The sequence below is a fragment of the Electrophorus electricus genome, chromosome 4 (genome assembly GCF_013358815.1).
Source record: "Electrophorus electricus isolate fEleEle1 chromosome 4, fEleEle1.pri, whole genome shotgun sequence".
NCBI lineage: Eukaryota > Metazoa > Chordata > Actinopteri > Gymnotiformes > Gymnotidae > Electrophorus > Electrophorus electricus.
Window position 1 is genome coordinate 19,495,010 of NC_049538.1, and position 15,170 is coordinate 19,510,179.

General features: G+C 45.1%; 2 protein-coding genes across 5 annotated transcripts in view; one reads left to right on the forward strand and one right to left on the reverse strand.

The window, feature by feature from the left end:
• The window catches only part of sipa1l3 (signal-induced proliferation-associated 1 like 3), a 52,942-nt gene extending 50,435 nt beyond the window's left edge, over positions 1-2,507 (reverse strand). For both annotated transcript variants that reach the window (XM_035525334.1, XM_035525335.1), the window contains exon 1: positions 2,357-2,507. The gene's annotated coding sequence lies outside the window, so the exon portion shown is untranslated. The remainder of the gene's footprint in view (positions 1-2,356) is intronic.
• Positions 2,508-10,059: 7,552 nt separating this feature from the next.
• The window catches only part of map3k10 (mitogen-activated protein kinase kinase kinase 10), a 23,548-nt gene continuing 18,437 nt past the window's right edge, over positions 10,060-15,170 (forward strand). Inside the window, exons 1-2 of one of the 3 annotated variants that reach the window (XM_035525779.1) lie at positions 10,060-10,866; positions 11,913-12,832. In XM_035525779.1, the coding sequence (XP_035381672.1) occupies positions 11,950-12,832 (883 nt within the window). In that variant the 5' untranslated portion in view covers positions 10,060-10,866; positions 11,913-11,949. Of the gene's footprint in view, positions 12,833-15,170 lie in introns of all 3 variants that reach the window. The other 2 variants (XM_035525780.1, XM_035525778.1) reach the window with 2 other exon arrangements.

Sequence of the window (15,170 nt, forward strand, 5' to 3'; positions counted from 1 at the left end):
AGTACACGCGTATGCTGGATGTAGTGCGGACTACTAACAGCAAGGAGGAGTGGCTCTAAAGACAATAAAGAGGTCCCAAAGGGCAAAGTGTCCCTGTCTCTTTCAGGGCAGGAGTTCCTGAACGTATGCTCTGTCTCTGTCTTTGCGGGAGGAACTCCCAGAGTGCACTGTGGTAAGCAGGCCTGTACGACACATGTTTATCCGCCGGCAAAAACCAAACAGGCTATATTTACTGCAGCCTAGCTGGCCAGAACGGCAAGGAAAGGAGAGGAAACAGGAGCCCAGCTCCAGAGGTAGCCATATCTGCCTTCGCTCTGTACGTCTGAAGAAAGATTTATCAGATGTGGTTTCTCTCCATTAGCTGCTAGCGGTCACATTTATGCCGGTCAAAAATGTGTTTTCAACTTCGATCTGTGCCAAAAATAAATAAATAAATCAAATCACTCTTTATTCAATAAACATGTGAAAGGACCTAAGGACCTTGAATTTTATATGCCATAATAGAAAAAGAAGAATCTTTATACTGGTATGTTACTGTATAGTCTCTGCACTCTAGCAAGGTCCTTAAAGGGAAACAAGCAGTTGACAACAAGACACTGACAAATCAAACCAGTGTGAGCACAAATGAAGACCTAGCAGACACCCCAGTAGAAAAGCTCCCAGACCAAGGATGACAACACAAATTCAGACAGCCTGTGCCAACTCTCAGCAGTTTCCAAACTGAAAAACTATTACTTACAAAAGGCACTATGACACTATAATCCAGCAAACAACAAATAGTGTGTGTGTCTGTCTGCCTGTATAAACAGAAAGGCAAAAAAAAGAGCCCTTTCAACTAACAATAGTCCAAGTTGAGAAAAATCCAAAATGCCAGAAATTCCACACAGGCAAGCTACTGTAAAGCAGACTGCTGACAACTCAAGCATAGCCCAACACCTGGAAGTAGTTATTCAGATTACCTAGGGCACTCAAATCCTCACAAACAGACATTGTATTTTTGCAATGTTATTTCCTCAAATAGGAATGAAGTGAAGTTCACCACTGTTTGCTGCACTGTAAATGACAACAGTAACTGTCTAACAGTCGTTAACTGCCGGGGGGAGGGCGGACTCTTCAAAATCATTGGTAATGAATCTGTTATTCTGATTACATTATGCTTAGGGAGGAAGTATTTTAATATATAACTGAATATTTACAATTATATATAAATTAAAAAAAGAGTATTTCCAAGCACATTCTGAGTATACATGTGTATTAAAATTGTAACGCCAACACCTGTCCATGGTCAAAACAAGGTCTCATAAAAGAAGCCATTAAACGTTGACGTACAAGATTCTGCTACAACCTGTCAACTGGCTTCAGAGTACAAAAGTCAGAGATGTAATAGTGGACTGACAGTAAAATACATGATAGCCGATTAGATTCATTTAGAAAGAATATTACTCTAGTAATCACTCAATGTGCACACACAGTCAAAGCCCACTTACTTTATAACAACTGATATGAATTTAGTCACATTCAAGTTTCAGAACAACGCACTAACCAAAAAGTATGGCTCATGGCTGCAGACTTGAATCTGCCATCATCCAAAGTGGAGCACATCAATCTCAAACTGCACACCAACCTACTTGTTCCCCACACAAAGGCACAGCACTGAGCTTCACTCCGTGTTCTTGAAATGCAAAGTAGGCTACCTAAAATAACCACATTCTTTAAAAGTACTATTTTCATTCAACGACCTACAACTTTAAAATGCAAACTCAAAGTGGGTGGTCCAAAGTAAGGGGTCGTTTTCTATACGACTTTCTATCGCACGTTTAGTTTTCCTAGGCGAACTCCAAATGACTCTTGGTGGATCTTTTCATTTGCGCAAACTTTAAAATGTATACACACTCACAGAGGTTCATAATTCAAAGCTTTGCAACCGTAAAAATAAGTGTTGACCATTACGAGAGACCATGATGGAGAAAGACTACAATAAATCCAGGTGAAGGAAAAACTAAACCACTCTCGCAAGCGCAACGTTAGCCAAGGCGCGTGCGCGCTGAGCGCTCAGGAAGCACCGCGGTTTATTGGTTAAGGCTTTTCTAATGAGTACCGCGACAAAAAGCGATTCTATCTTAAATGTAAAGTCGTGCCCTACAGGTACTCGTTAAAAAGCTCCGTTTTCGATTTCCCTCTCAGCGGTGAAAATGGAGGAGACGGGTGAAAAAAATAGACCACGGTTCAAAGGCAAGCTTGCTACATACTATGAAGTTAGCCAGAGAAGCTAGCGTACCAGTGGCGCTTTCCTCGCTACTTTACTTAGCATTGTGGATTAAACATGACACTAACCATTCCACACGGCGTCTCTTACCTTACAACATTCCCAATATGGGGAACAACTTAAATTCCTTCAGTACTCCTTTAAAATATTCCGAATCCCAACGTATAATAGTCGTTTCTCGCCCAAGCTATGTTGGCTCCGAAGAACGCTTCTCAGCTCCTACACTCGTTATTCCTGTCTCCCAGCCAACCGAAACCGCGACGCTCGCTCTCTCTCTCTCGCTCGCTCACACACACACACACACACACACACACACACACACACACACACACACGTTACATCGCGCATGCGCCTGCAAGTAGCCTGAACTGATGGTAGTAATGCAATGGCTAACAAAAAATTTTTTTAAATACCGCATCGTGCAGTTTTTGGCATTTCAGGCTGTTTCAAGTACACACCCACCCACACACACACACATACATACATATCATCCATCACAGTGAGTCACAGCATTAGTTGTATTTTTAAGATGTAATTGCTGCAGGGGAAAATCATTGTATCGTCTGTATACTGCACTAAACATAAAGACCCTAATCTAATAGACATATGAGTAGAAATTTTCCCCTTTTTTGTTTTTGTGAAAACCCATTGGACAGTGAGGATTTCCATTTGAAGCTCTACGCTTTGAACGGGTTGTGTGATGTCAGACTGCAGTTAACCGAAGTTCTCTGGTGATTTTGTAAATAAGCCTTTCCTGCAAATAGCAAAATAGGCTACGTAGCAACAAGGTTTATTTCTTTCATCTCATTGTAAGGAGTCAAATGTTGTCAACTTGTACTTGATATTTGTATCCTTTTACAGTCGACTGAGCCGCTTACTGGATTTTCTGGTGGTATAGAGCGCAGCCTTGTGGAAGCCTAGTTCAAGCCACGGATGTTGAATTCTTAGTGGCTCTCTTTCAAAAAGCGAACTAATGTCGACAGTGAAATGTAAAGGTCATCGCTAATGTTTACCTGACATAAATAAATAACTGAGCTCATTCATTGTGATGCAAGCAGTTCCCCACGTCGAATGTATGTATGGAACACCATCATAATCAGAATTATCTTGTGTTGGGTAGTTAACGAGGAGTCAAAAGAGAAAGAATTCCAGCAAGTAATCTTCCCGAGAAACACCCTGCACTTCGGTTATGTCTTCAATTCGGAGAAGAATTCCAGATTGGAAATATGCACTGTCACAACTCCATAACACGATTAAGGTGGAATGGTTTTTGCTTCCTTCTTTGAGGATTGGGCGTTTTTGTTTGCTTGTTTACATGCTTTGTATTTTAGAAAGAAGCATTCAAAGATTCAGTGAGCATGCTGATTTGTCTTAGCCAACTAAACCTCTTGAATTGTTGTTTCTATCATTACCCTATGTCAGGAACGAGAGGATGGCAGTAAACACTATCAAGATGACACAGTGTATATTGATATAGCACCAGCCATTCAGTTCCACTATTCCTGTGGCTCAAATTACATTCGGTCCCTAACCACATTCAAGGGGCACAGTGGCACTACTGTTATAGGGTTCCAGTGGGGCCACAAGATGGTCCAGCATCAGGTAACAACGATGCTTCATTTTCACTATTAGATCTACTCATTTAATGTCAGTGTAGATGTGGTCACTGTAATTTCTGTTTTTTGTGGTACTGTGTAATTATTGTGCTACTCTTCTTCCTCTCTATATCCGCCCACGATTCTTCGTTCTTCTTTGCTAACCATCTTTTTTTTCTGTTCTCACACAAGTTGACAGTCTGGAGAGAAAACATAAGAGGCGAGCTTGGCCATTATAAGAGTTTTCCATTGGAAAATAACTACAAGGTTGATCATCTCATCTATGTGCCAAATCAGAGAGCATTTGTCGGTGCCTGCAGCGACCTATCCTTACGTGTGTTCTCCGAGCCAGCGCAGGGCATGAACCTGCAATTTCGGGCTGTCCTCTTGAGCTCCGTGTTCTCCATGCACTACTGCAAGCAGACAGAGGAATTGCTGACCGGCGGCATGGGCATCATCACATTTTGGGCCTTCTGGCCCTCACTGGACGTTCCACTGGGCGTTACTCAGACATTGGACTGGACCTGCAGTTCCCTGCAGCGCAACATCGCTATCAGCTCTCTGCTCACTGATCAACACAGCCCAGTGCTCTATGCTCTCTGCGGCTACTGCATCAAGAGCTTCAACCTCAGGAGTAAGAAGGAGCTGCCAGCATTCCGCGGGCATGGGCGGGCGACGTTGCTCCGGCTCGTGCCCGACTGGGTCCAGCGGTACCTGTACACGGGCGACGCCTCTGGCCATGTTCAGGTGTGGAACCAGGACACGAGGAGCCTGCTGCAGGAGTTCCGGGCGCATACACGCCCTGTCGTGGGGCTCACCCTGCAGCAGGACACGCGCTCCCTGCTCACCTCATCCAAGGATGGTTGGGTGAAGGAGTGGAACTGCTGTGGGGAGCTACTGCTCAAGCTGTTCGTGGATGAGCCAGGTGGTGTGTGCAACCTGCAATCCATCGGGAAGCGCAGAGTCCTCTGCCGTTCCTTCTCCGCCTTCTCCGTTTGGAAGCTGCAGGACGTTTACCAGCCCTTCCACGAGGGAGGGTGCAGCGGACGGTACCTCCGGCGGGTGGAGTGTGGGCAGGGCCGTGCGCGGCTACTCTCCGTGTCCGAGGATGCTATCGCCCGTCTCATCTCGCCGGTTAGTGGGCAGACGCTCCTCCTTTCCTGGCCGTATCCCCAGCTGGAACACGCCCTGGCCTTTGCTTACAACCCACAACAAGAGGAGCTCTTTGTGGCCAATGGCTCTCCAGAAGTTCTTGTGCTGGACATGACTCTTTGTCCCTGTCCAGCCAAACGGATCTTGTGCACCTCCAAAATCTGGGACCAAGGTGAAAGTGTGACAGCCTTGGAAGCTGTCATGATGGGTGGGGCGGACTGTGCGGACACCAAGCCTCCACTTTGTCTGGTGTTCAGTGGCCATCGCAGTGGAACACTTCAGCTGCTCTCTCCGCATGGATTCAACTGCCAAGTGCAGAAAGCCCACAGAGGAGCTGTTCTTCATATCAGCAGTCTGCCTGGTCAGAAACCCCAGCTGTGTTGCCACGGGGCAGACGATCAGTTCACTGTCTGGGAGGTAGAAGTTGGAGGAGAAGAAGTTAACCTAGCCCTAGTCTCTCGCATAAACTGCTGCTCGAGTATAACTCGAACCTGCCTGCTGCCAGGCCTTATTTTTGCGTTATCCCCAAGCAATAGCCTTTTATTGTACTCCCTGTTGGATAAGAAGTGCTTAACAGTGGACAGGAACCCACCAACTGCCATATCTTGCATGGACTACTGTACAGCCCTGGGGCTGGTCGCGCTTTCAGGTCCTGCAGGAATTGTGGAGGTGTGGAATACTTGTGGAACCCTGCTGGCCGAAATACAGCTGGGTGCGTCTGTAAGCCAGGTGTGCTTTGCTAACGCTCGTGGTGACCTCCTTGCTTCCTTCAGTGGCACTATCTCCGTCATCATGGGCGTGCGATATCTTCCAGGCCATTTGCTGAGGCAGGTGCTGGACCAGGCTCCTGCTGATGACCTTCTAGAAGCTCCCATCCCGTTTTTGCCCCTCTCACCCAGTTGTTATGATCTGGGTCTTGTGCCGAGGATGTTGCCGAAGCCTGCAGAGGAAACGGCACAGCCAGAAATGCCCCCCACGACGAGCACTGTAGAACATATACAGGTGACAGATGTGTGCATGCACAAAGGGTCAGCAGACAGATCTACGCCACCAAAAAGAGGACGACATGGTGAGCTCACATCTTCTCTACTGAAATAACGGACAGTTCACGTTAGCTTATGTTAAAAAGAAAATGGATAAGAAAGGAATACAGATAAGAAATCAAAGGGAATTGAAAATGCAGTCAAAAGGTGTTTTGAGGCCCAACAATGCACTGCTGTATGTGTAATTTGTGTACTGCCACATAAACAACAATAAATGATGGCTTGTGCACTCATTTTTGTAAACAAAGGATTGTGAATAAATGCTTTTAATAGTATGTTCCTTCCAGTGTGCCTTGTAGTTCAACCACTGTTCTATGTAAGAGGAGGACAGAAGCACAATTAAAGATTATCATTAGGAGAAATTATCTTTCATTACTGTTATCACTGGGTAATCATATGGTTTATACTTTTTTACCTTATTGTAGCTTCTATTTTAGGTTTTTACACTTCATCAGTTCTTAAAGCTGAGACAGAGGGGGATATTACCACCAGAAGGGGACCAGAACCAGGAAGTGTGGACCAGAACCAGTGTAAAACCCTAGGCCAGGAAGCTGATGTGGAGTTTGTTGCACAAGGCTGGCCAGTTGCAGCTGATGAGTTTGTCCCCAACTCTGTGATCAGAAATAGGGATCAGAAATGTGAGCCACAAGATACAGAGGACTCATCTGAGGTTGAAGCTCTCCAGGACATGTACAAACCCTTACACAAGAGTAAACACTTACACAAACATGTTGATGCTAGGGTCTCAAGACCAGTGACACTGCTGAAGTTGTCTGGCGACCTTGATTATTTTAGTGAACCTGGTCTGGAAGAAGAGAAAGTTTTTGACAATCATAAAAACCTTTTGAAAACCATTGCTCAAAGCCATTGGTTGACCAAAAAACCTAAGGTTATTGAGGTGGATTCGGTCATGCATGCCTTGATGTTGACCATGGATTGCATGGATGCTGGTGTTTATAACAACTGTACTGAGGCATTGTGCAGCATCTGTAAAATCCACAATCTACAATCTACAATGAGGCAGACTCTTAAGAGGGCCCTGCTTAAAAACATCCAGAAGGAGAATCCACACTGGAAACGACTGGGTGCATTGGACACCCTGCGCCAGCTGGATCTCCTGTGTGAAGGAGACATGTTCCTGATAGCCGAGACGCTCATCGACCAAGCACAGGACCTGCGGCATGTAGCGCGGGACATTATAGGGCAGGCCTACAGTATCAAGCACAAGAGGGCGCTGCTGAGTCACCTACGTAACGCCAAAAACACTCCTACAAGGCAAGTACAGCAGGTCGCAATGAAATGGAATAAACTAGATTTAAGCTATCAAAAATATAATGAGCACTTATTAAACTTATAATTTTTTTTTTTTTTAAACCTATATGGTACCTCTTAAACTCTGGATGTATTATTTAGACAATCATCTGAAGGCTTATTATTTAGTAAACTGCAAAGTTTTCAGTAACTTCATTAAATTCAATATTAAAGGTAAGTAGCTGCAAGAGTGAGGAGTGAGAGTCTGGACCTCCTAGTGGAATCTTGAAATGTAAAACTGTAGTAGTCACCATTACAGTGTAACTATGCCATTATTTACAGTGTAATATACTGAGGAATGATGTAACAACATGCTGATGCTTACATTATGGAAAACAGATTAGTAGTGTGCTTAGAATAAGTACAAAGTGAATATAGCGTATCAAACTGTTGGTGCACATCATTGTATATTACACTGTAATGAGGCTATGTAATGTGAAGTTTTACTTAAAAAGCTTTTGTTTTACCACAACTTTCAAAGAAAAGGTCAAAACAGATTGCTTGAGTATGCTGAGTGACACATTTTAAAGCCTAAAGCCATGCACAAATAAAAACAAACTGAGAATATATATGCAGCTACAACTGCTATTACATGCTCCCATATGCTTGTTAGACTGACAGAGACTAAAATATTATGTGAAACAATATTTACAATACTATGTTAATAATATTAATGTGCAAAAATATCATATGAGCACTGCCAAGGTTTCTTCCCCACTAAAATGGTTTGAAAGTCACAATTAAGACACAGCTCTTCATTAAGGTCTTCAGTGTTATCAACCAGATTATTGAATTTCAGACAGAAACTTTTACAGCATCTGGAGGACCAGCTGAGTGAAGACCTTCAGTTGCAGCAGGGTGCAGTACCATCACAAAGTCCCAAATCGACACAAAGGCTGACCAAGCCCTACAGCCCAAGGACCTTCACTGTGGACAAGGGTGAGTAAACCTGCAATTCATACTGTTAGCATACTCCAGCTTCTTGCCTACTTTTGATTGCATATTTTAAGCCTATTCAAATGTTAGGAATTTGGTGGTTAACGCAGGGTGACAAATATAATATAAACAACCAAGTATTTTATAGATTGTTATTCTAACATGATGTTATTTGTTATGTTTGCATTTTGGTGATTTCTGCTTATTTTCCACAGTTTTGTTTAATAGAATTGATGCATAATATATGAATTTTGTTGAAGCCGTGTGAATTCTTCTCCTCTCTCCCTGTTGCGGTTGTGAGCAGAGATGACTTGGGTGTCTAACCTTCCTCTTCTAAAGAGCCATGGCCCAACTCAGCTAGAGCTGCACTCTGATAAAGTCAAATGTGTTAGCTCCTTCACCAAGCACCCAAAACCTCCCCATCACACCAAGAAGAAACACGAGACGTTACTTACGTCCTTTCCAGACCTGGTTCAGTCAGTACCCGAGAAAGAACGCGAGGGCTCGATCGACCCAGCCAAATTAGCCCTTTGTAAGAAACTCAAGACGTGTCTGCCACATCCCCCCACGCCGCATGTGCTCGTGTCCGAAGACTCGGCTCTCAGCTCAGGGAGCAGGCGCTCAGCCAGCCTGGTGGAGTCGCCCCCCGGCACAAGACCTGGACGCTCCTGCTTAAAGGCCAGCACATGCCAGGGAGACCCCAACTGGAGGGAGAGCCTGGGCCAACTCACCTCACTCTGTGGCTTCCGCTCCCAGACGGCGAGTAAATTGGCCAATCAAGGCCACCTTAGTGGACTTCCGCCTGTCCCTCCTAGTAAAAGTTGTACCCTGTCCCCTGTCCAGCCCAGCCAGTTGTCGCTTGGACAGAGAGTGGTGGAAAAGGTTCAGATGAAGGAATTTAGTCCCCTGAAGTTCCGCCACATTGTGCCTCTTCCCTGGCAGCTCAACACCCACACGTTGCATGACACTGGAGCAAGCCAATATGGCAGGCTGCAGGCAGACTGGCGGGCAGGATGTACAGATAAGCCTGAGGTGAAACCACTACCCATCAGATCCAAGAGGGATCCCTCTTTATTGTCACAAGGGGGCAGTGTTAGCTGAAGTTTTGCTGGTAGTACCTTGTGTGGCATTTAGCAGTGAGGATTTGTTTTGCCTCAGGTATTTAATAAACAATGTATTAAAAAGCGCAGTCACTCAAGAATGCTATTATTTCTTTTTTAATATTTCTTATCCAACTATTTTTATAGCACCCACAAGAAGGAAAACAGTAACAAAATAGTGCAAAATAGTGAAATGGCAATTCAAAAAGAAATTAAATATTCTATACAGTCAGCCTGTGGGGAAGTTTGGGTCTCCAATGGAATGGTTTCCACAACACATTTTTTAAATTATGTTTGCACAGACAACTAAGTCAGCATTCATTAAGCAATTTAATAGACTGATAAAGATGGGCTGCTCCTGACAAACATAAGCAGCAAATACTTGCTGTTTAACAGAATGACATTCACTGGGCAAATCATTGTTCTGGTCGAAATCAGGATATATAATTAAGAGCATATAACTGTAAGCTGATTTTAAAAAGCAAACAGGCAAACGTCCAGGCTTAATTTTTTTCAGTAATAAAAACAAAACAAAACAAAACAAAAAAACCCAACACGCCAATCACCACTAATTTGTAGTGTAGATAGACTAAATAAACTACAAAACCCATAATGCACTCGCACCACCCACCCCTTGTTCAGCCGGTGTATAGGGATACAAAGTCAGCTTTTGGAGATGACAGTTCGATCCATGGAGACGGAATAGAGAGTCCTTGACAGAAAGAGAAGGACAAAAAAAGGTTTTGCTTGTCATGGGCAACAGGCCAACCAGTGGACTCACTTGGAAACCAGGCTGCAGCGATACTTTCTGAGAGGAATTTGGCTGTTTGTTCCGCGAATGGAAATATCCAGACGTAACCTTACGCCCATGCGACGAGATACAAGGCTGTTGTGATGTACAGTAAGCGATCCAAGCAACCAGAAGCATGAATATTTAAACAGGAATAGTCTCTTGGTCATTTTGACATAAGGACCGAGCTGCATGGATGCACCGCTGGTTACAAATATATGGTGCTGAGAAGAGAAGGTCATTAATTAGTATCATTAGTGATATTTATATTATTGTTATTATTACTGTGGATACGTCTACTCTACTGAAAGATTCTTCCAGGAAGGATTTAATCGTCTATTTTCTCTCACACAGTGACCTTACACAAACCACCCAAAGCGTTGTCATTTCTTTTATAAAGACATTATTTGTAGCCCCAGTCGGAGGCTACGCTTGAACATGTCCAAACCACATAGAAGTGGACTGTCGTTCTGATCAGGATACGCGACCTACTCTATAAAATTAAAAACGACGCACAGCTACATGGTGACAATAAGGATATATACACCACGACAGTTATGGAACCACGAAAGGACGACGGAATGATCCCCGTGGCTACGCGTATGTGTATTTTACTTTACATGCTTTTATGACTCGACTATGGACCTGTAGCCTGTTTAGACCCATCGTCAAGGTAAACACGTTTATTCATCGAGAGGTTAAATACGCGATTAGTTTGGTCGAAGATATGCGACATCCCCACCGTATATGACTGGCGCTCTGTATCGAGTAAACCGGCTGCCTGCTCTCCGTTTTAATTCTTATTTGAAAATGGACGTGCACCTTCCTTATCTGTCTCACCGACCTTAAAAAGGCACACACCACTGACTGCCTGCGGGATGGAAACATGGAAACAGGGCAATAATTAATGTCCGTCATACGGAAACGGGGTATTTCATTTTGAAGCCTTACTTGCCCAGGCAGTTATTGCGAGGAGGCCCGTTAGCAACCCACGTAGACTCCATTGTATTTATCATCATATTTTAGCTATAGGAAAAAAAACGGATGTCTTGGTCTATGACAAGTATACATATATGAATAATGACCAATGTTGTATCGCGTTTGGAATTTATTTCAAATAACAGTCTTATCGGGTATTAAATATAAATGTATTGTGAGGAAATCATATGATCTACGAAAACATGAAAGTCGTCAAGACCTCCGTTACATCTATCAGAGGGGCTAGAAGAGACGCAAAAACCAGAAGTCTGGCCAAATCCCCTGCAGGGTCTGTGACGGCAGTCTGATTGCACTGGAGAGCTGAGAAACCCCTTGAACCCATGTGGCGTTTAATAAACAGCCAATCTCTTAACGTCTTGTTGACCATTTGGCATTTTTAGAAGCAATCCGAGAGATAAAAACACTTGATTTCATATTAACTAGCTATTCACAATGAACTCTTCTAGTCTTCTTACTGAGTTTTTAAATGAAAATCAGAAAAGAGGTCTGAGCATATATGCTTTAATTTCCAGATACCTGCATGAAAGTGCCTTTATAAATGCTAATATATAGAGAATGCACCAGTGATCAAACTGCCACCACACTGATAAAACCAGTGCCTGGGCAGACCAGCTGCAGCTCTGTTTACCGATTTCTCCCTCCTCCTAAAAATAAGGTCTGAATAAGGTTGATGTGTTCTGCATGGATTTTGTGCATGAGTTGACAGAGGGTTTCCCCCAGCTATTGAGACCGCACCGCTGACCTGCGGCACTCAGCCATGGACCCATACTCAAGACTGAGCGGCATGGGCGGAGGGGGGTGCGCAGGGGCTGCCCCGCTCTCCTGCGCCAGCTGTGGGGGCTCTGGTGGGCCATCTCCCCCCACCATCCTCCTGCCGAACGCCGGCCACACCCACTGTCTCGCGCTGGCCGAGAACGGCGGCAGCTGGAACTCTTCTACGCTTTCCTCCTCGGCCAGTTCGCCCGACTCACACCTGCAGCCGCACTGCGGTGCCTCCAGCCCCTACTGGACGGCTGTGTTTGACTACGAGGCTGCAGCGGACGAGGAGCTGACCCTGCGGCGCGGCGACCTGCTGGAGGTGCTCTCCAAGGACTCCAAGGTGTCCGGGGACGAGGGCTGGTGGACCGGCAAGATCCAGGACAAGGTGGGCATCTTCCCCAGCAACTACGTGACGCGGCGGGACACCACGCTGCCCCCGGACGGCTTGCTCGTGGGCGGCGAGAGCCCTTTGGAGATCGACTTCGTCGAGCTGTGCTTGGAAGAGGTGATCGGCGCGGGAGGCTTCGGAAAAGTCTACAGGGGCGTGTGGAGGGGCGAGGAGGTGGCGGTGAAGGCGGCCCGGCAGGACCCGGATGAGGACATCAGCGCCACAGCGGAGAGCGTGAGGCAGGAGGCCCGCCTCTTCTGGATGCTCCGGCACCCCAACATCATCTCCCTGCGCGGCGTCTGCCTGAAGGAGCCCAACCTTTGCCTGGTGATGGAGTACGCCCGGGGCGGGGCGCTCAACCGGGCACTGGCGGGGAAGAAGGTCCCACCCCGGGTGCTGGTGAACTGGGCCGTGCAGATCGCCACTGGGATGGACTACCTGCACAACCAGACCTTCGTGCCGGTTATCCACAGGGATCTGAAGTCCAGTAACAGTGAGCATGCCTTCAAGATTTCTTACTAGTGATGTGTGTAACAGAGATGCATCTGTGTCATTAATGAATGAATGAATGAATGAATGAACGTCTCTGGCCTTGTCCAGAGTACTTACAGTATATGCTATGGTCAACTGTTGGAGATGTGTAATATGAGAATAACACGATTGATTCGTGCAAGTGCTGCAACTCTCGCTATGCGCCGTGCTGCGATGATCACAGGTGTTTTGGTTAAATGACAGGACTGGGCACAAAACCTGTTGCAATGCAATGTGGGTCAGTTTATTTTGGGATAGTGTGAAGAAGGCACTGAAGTGCCAGAAGGCACTGAAATCTAGGAGAATGGGAATCAAGCATGTCTAGGCATTCTGACTGGGGTGGCATGGAAGGGACACAGTTTCATGCAAGGCTGGCACTAACTATAAAGACAACCTTTAAATAGCCCTTTTTTCTGAGTTATGATGGGTTAAGAATTCTGTAGACTCAGATAACTGATTGTTAATATCATTGTTGCAGATGACCTATCTGACAATGATTACTACACTTATGATCTATCATGTAATGAACAGTTTATGGTTAAGCACCACAAGGTCACTAGCATTTGCCAAACATATTGATATTATCTGGGTAATTAAATCAATGCTTAATAAAGGATCTTTTTTTGTTCTGGTGAATATTCAGTTAGACACTGAGTAATGAGATTTAGTATTCGTATTTCAAGATTTAAAGTATGTGTTAATGCTGCTATAACTGACCTCTTAAGTTTAAAGCCTTCATCATATATTTAATAAGTGCATTACTTGCGAGTTCACCACACTACAAAATTGGTATTCCTGTTATCAGCACTTTGTTCCAGTGTTGCTTGGTTTGTTTTTACTGGATGATATATTATTATGCTTAGCCTAAATTGGTGGCTTGTGTCTTACCTCAGAGGTACTGTTACACTGGTACCGTTACTCTGTGCTTGGGTACTGTAGCTGCATGTTGTGGTCGCACATGCTCTCCAAGCTTCCCTCACCTTCTGACTCACCCTCCTCACTAGAAATGTTTGATTTCTCCTTAATAAGAACCTTTAAATATCCTCATTTCTTTTCATGCTTCATATGATGTCATTTGATATTTTGTGCAATACAAGCATTTGCCTTGTTCACGCCTCACATTTTCCCTTCTAAGCCTCTCTTAAACAGTATTGATCAACTGTTTAATCATCAACTGACAGACTTATTGAAACATTCCAATTTTCACTATCCGTTGTCATTTACTACAAAGTCTGGTTTCCTTATGAAATGTTTTCAGTGGCTGGAGTGTCTCACCTCAGACCTGACAGTTAGCCAATCACGCTTACAGTTTTGGAACAACACCAGAGGTTACCTCTCTGGCCGGCCCCTGATGCCACTACAAGCAGACATTTTAGGGCACTGTGATTTTTGTTTTTAGGTTTTTGTCCTAAAAGTTATGTTTTTAATATTAGTTTATTATTAAGTTACATTTCAACATGTAACGCAGGGAGGCTGCAATGATGCGTATTTAATGACACAACAACAAAAAGAAAAGCGCTTAGGCTACCGTACAAACAGCATAATGAGAGTGGTTTTTGTGTGCTTCACAGCTATAATAGCTATAGCTGTTCATGTGCATTAGAGATACTATGAATAGCAGGTTAAATATTCCAAACACCTCAGATACGTGTGTGTGGCCAGCACACAGGTATGGTGAGAACAGGATTGGGACCAGATGATGGATTTTTTCAAGTGTGTGAGGCATGGAGGACAGCAGTACTCTTCTCCTGCATCTGTTCTCAGTCATCCTCCTCTCATCCCGCCATCTCCCGAGCTCAAGGATAGCCGTTCCCCTCCGTAGCTTGCCCGGCTATTTTTGGTCCTTTGTGCCACTTACGATTTAAAGACGTAGTTGCAGCTGTTGGTGTGCTGGGCAGAGAGCAGGAAGCAGAAGGCGGTTGTTTAGCATGCATCCGTGTGTGTGTGTGTGTGTGTGTGTGTGTGTGTGTGAGTGTGTGTGGTTGGGGAAGAGCAGTGTTAAGTGCCAGAGCCTCCGTCTTTGTCAGGTCCGTAAACCCCCCCCCCCCCCCCCCCCGCTCCTTTCAGAAACGGGAACGCTCGCCTGCAGTGGCCCTGTGCCTGCCCCTGTGCAGACGTGACCGGGGCTATTAGGCTGCAAGCGTCTAGAGTTACACTTAGGCTCATTATCCAGGTGCTCTGAGCTCAGGTATCCTCTTCAAACTACAGCCGCACTTGGCACGGCTGCCGTGGTAACAGAGGAGGATTCCAAGCCCTGCAGCCTCTTCCCGGCACCCACTGTTCCACAGACACCCCCCCTC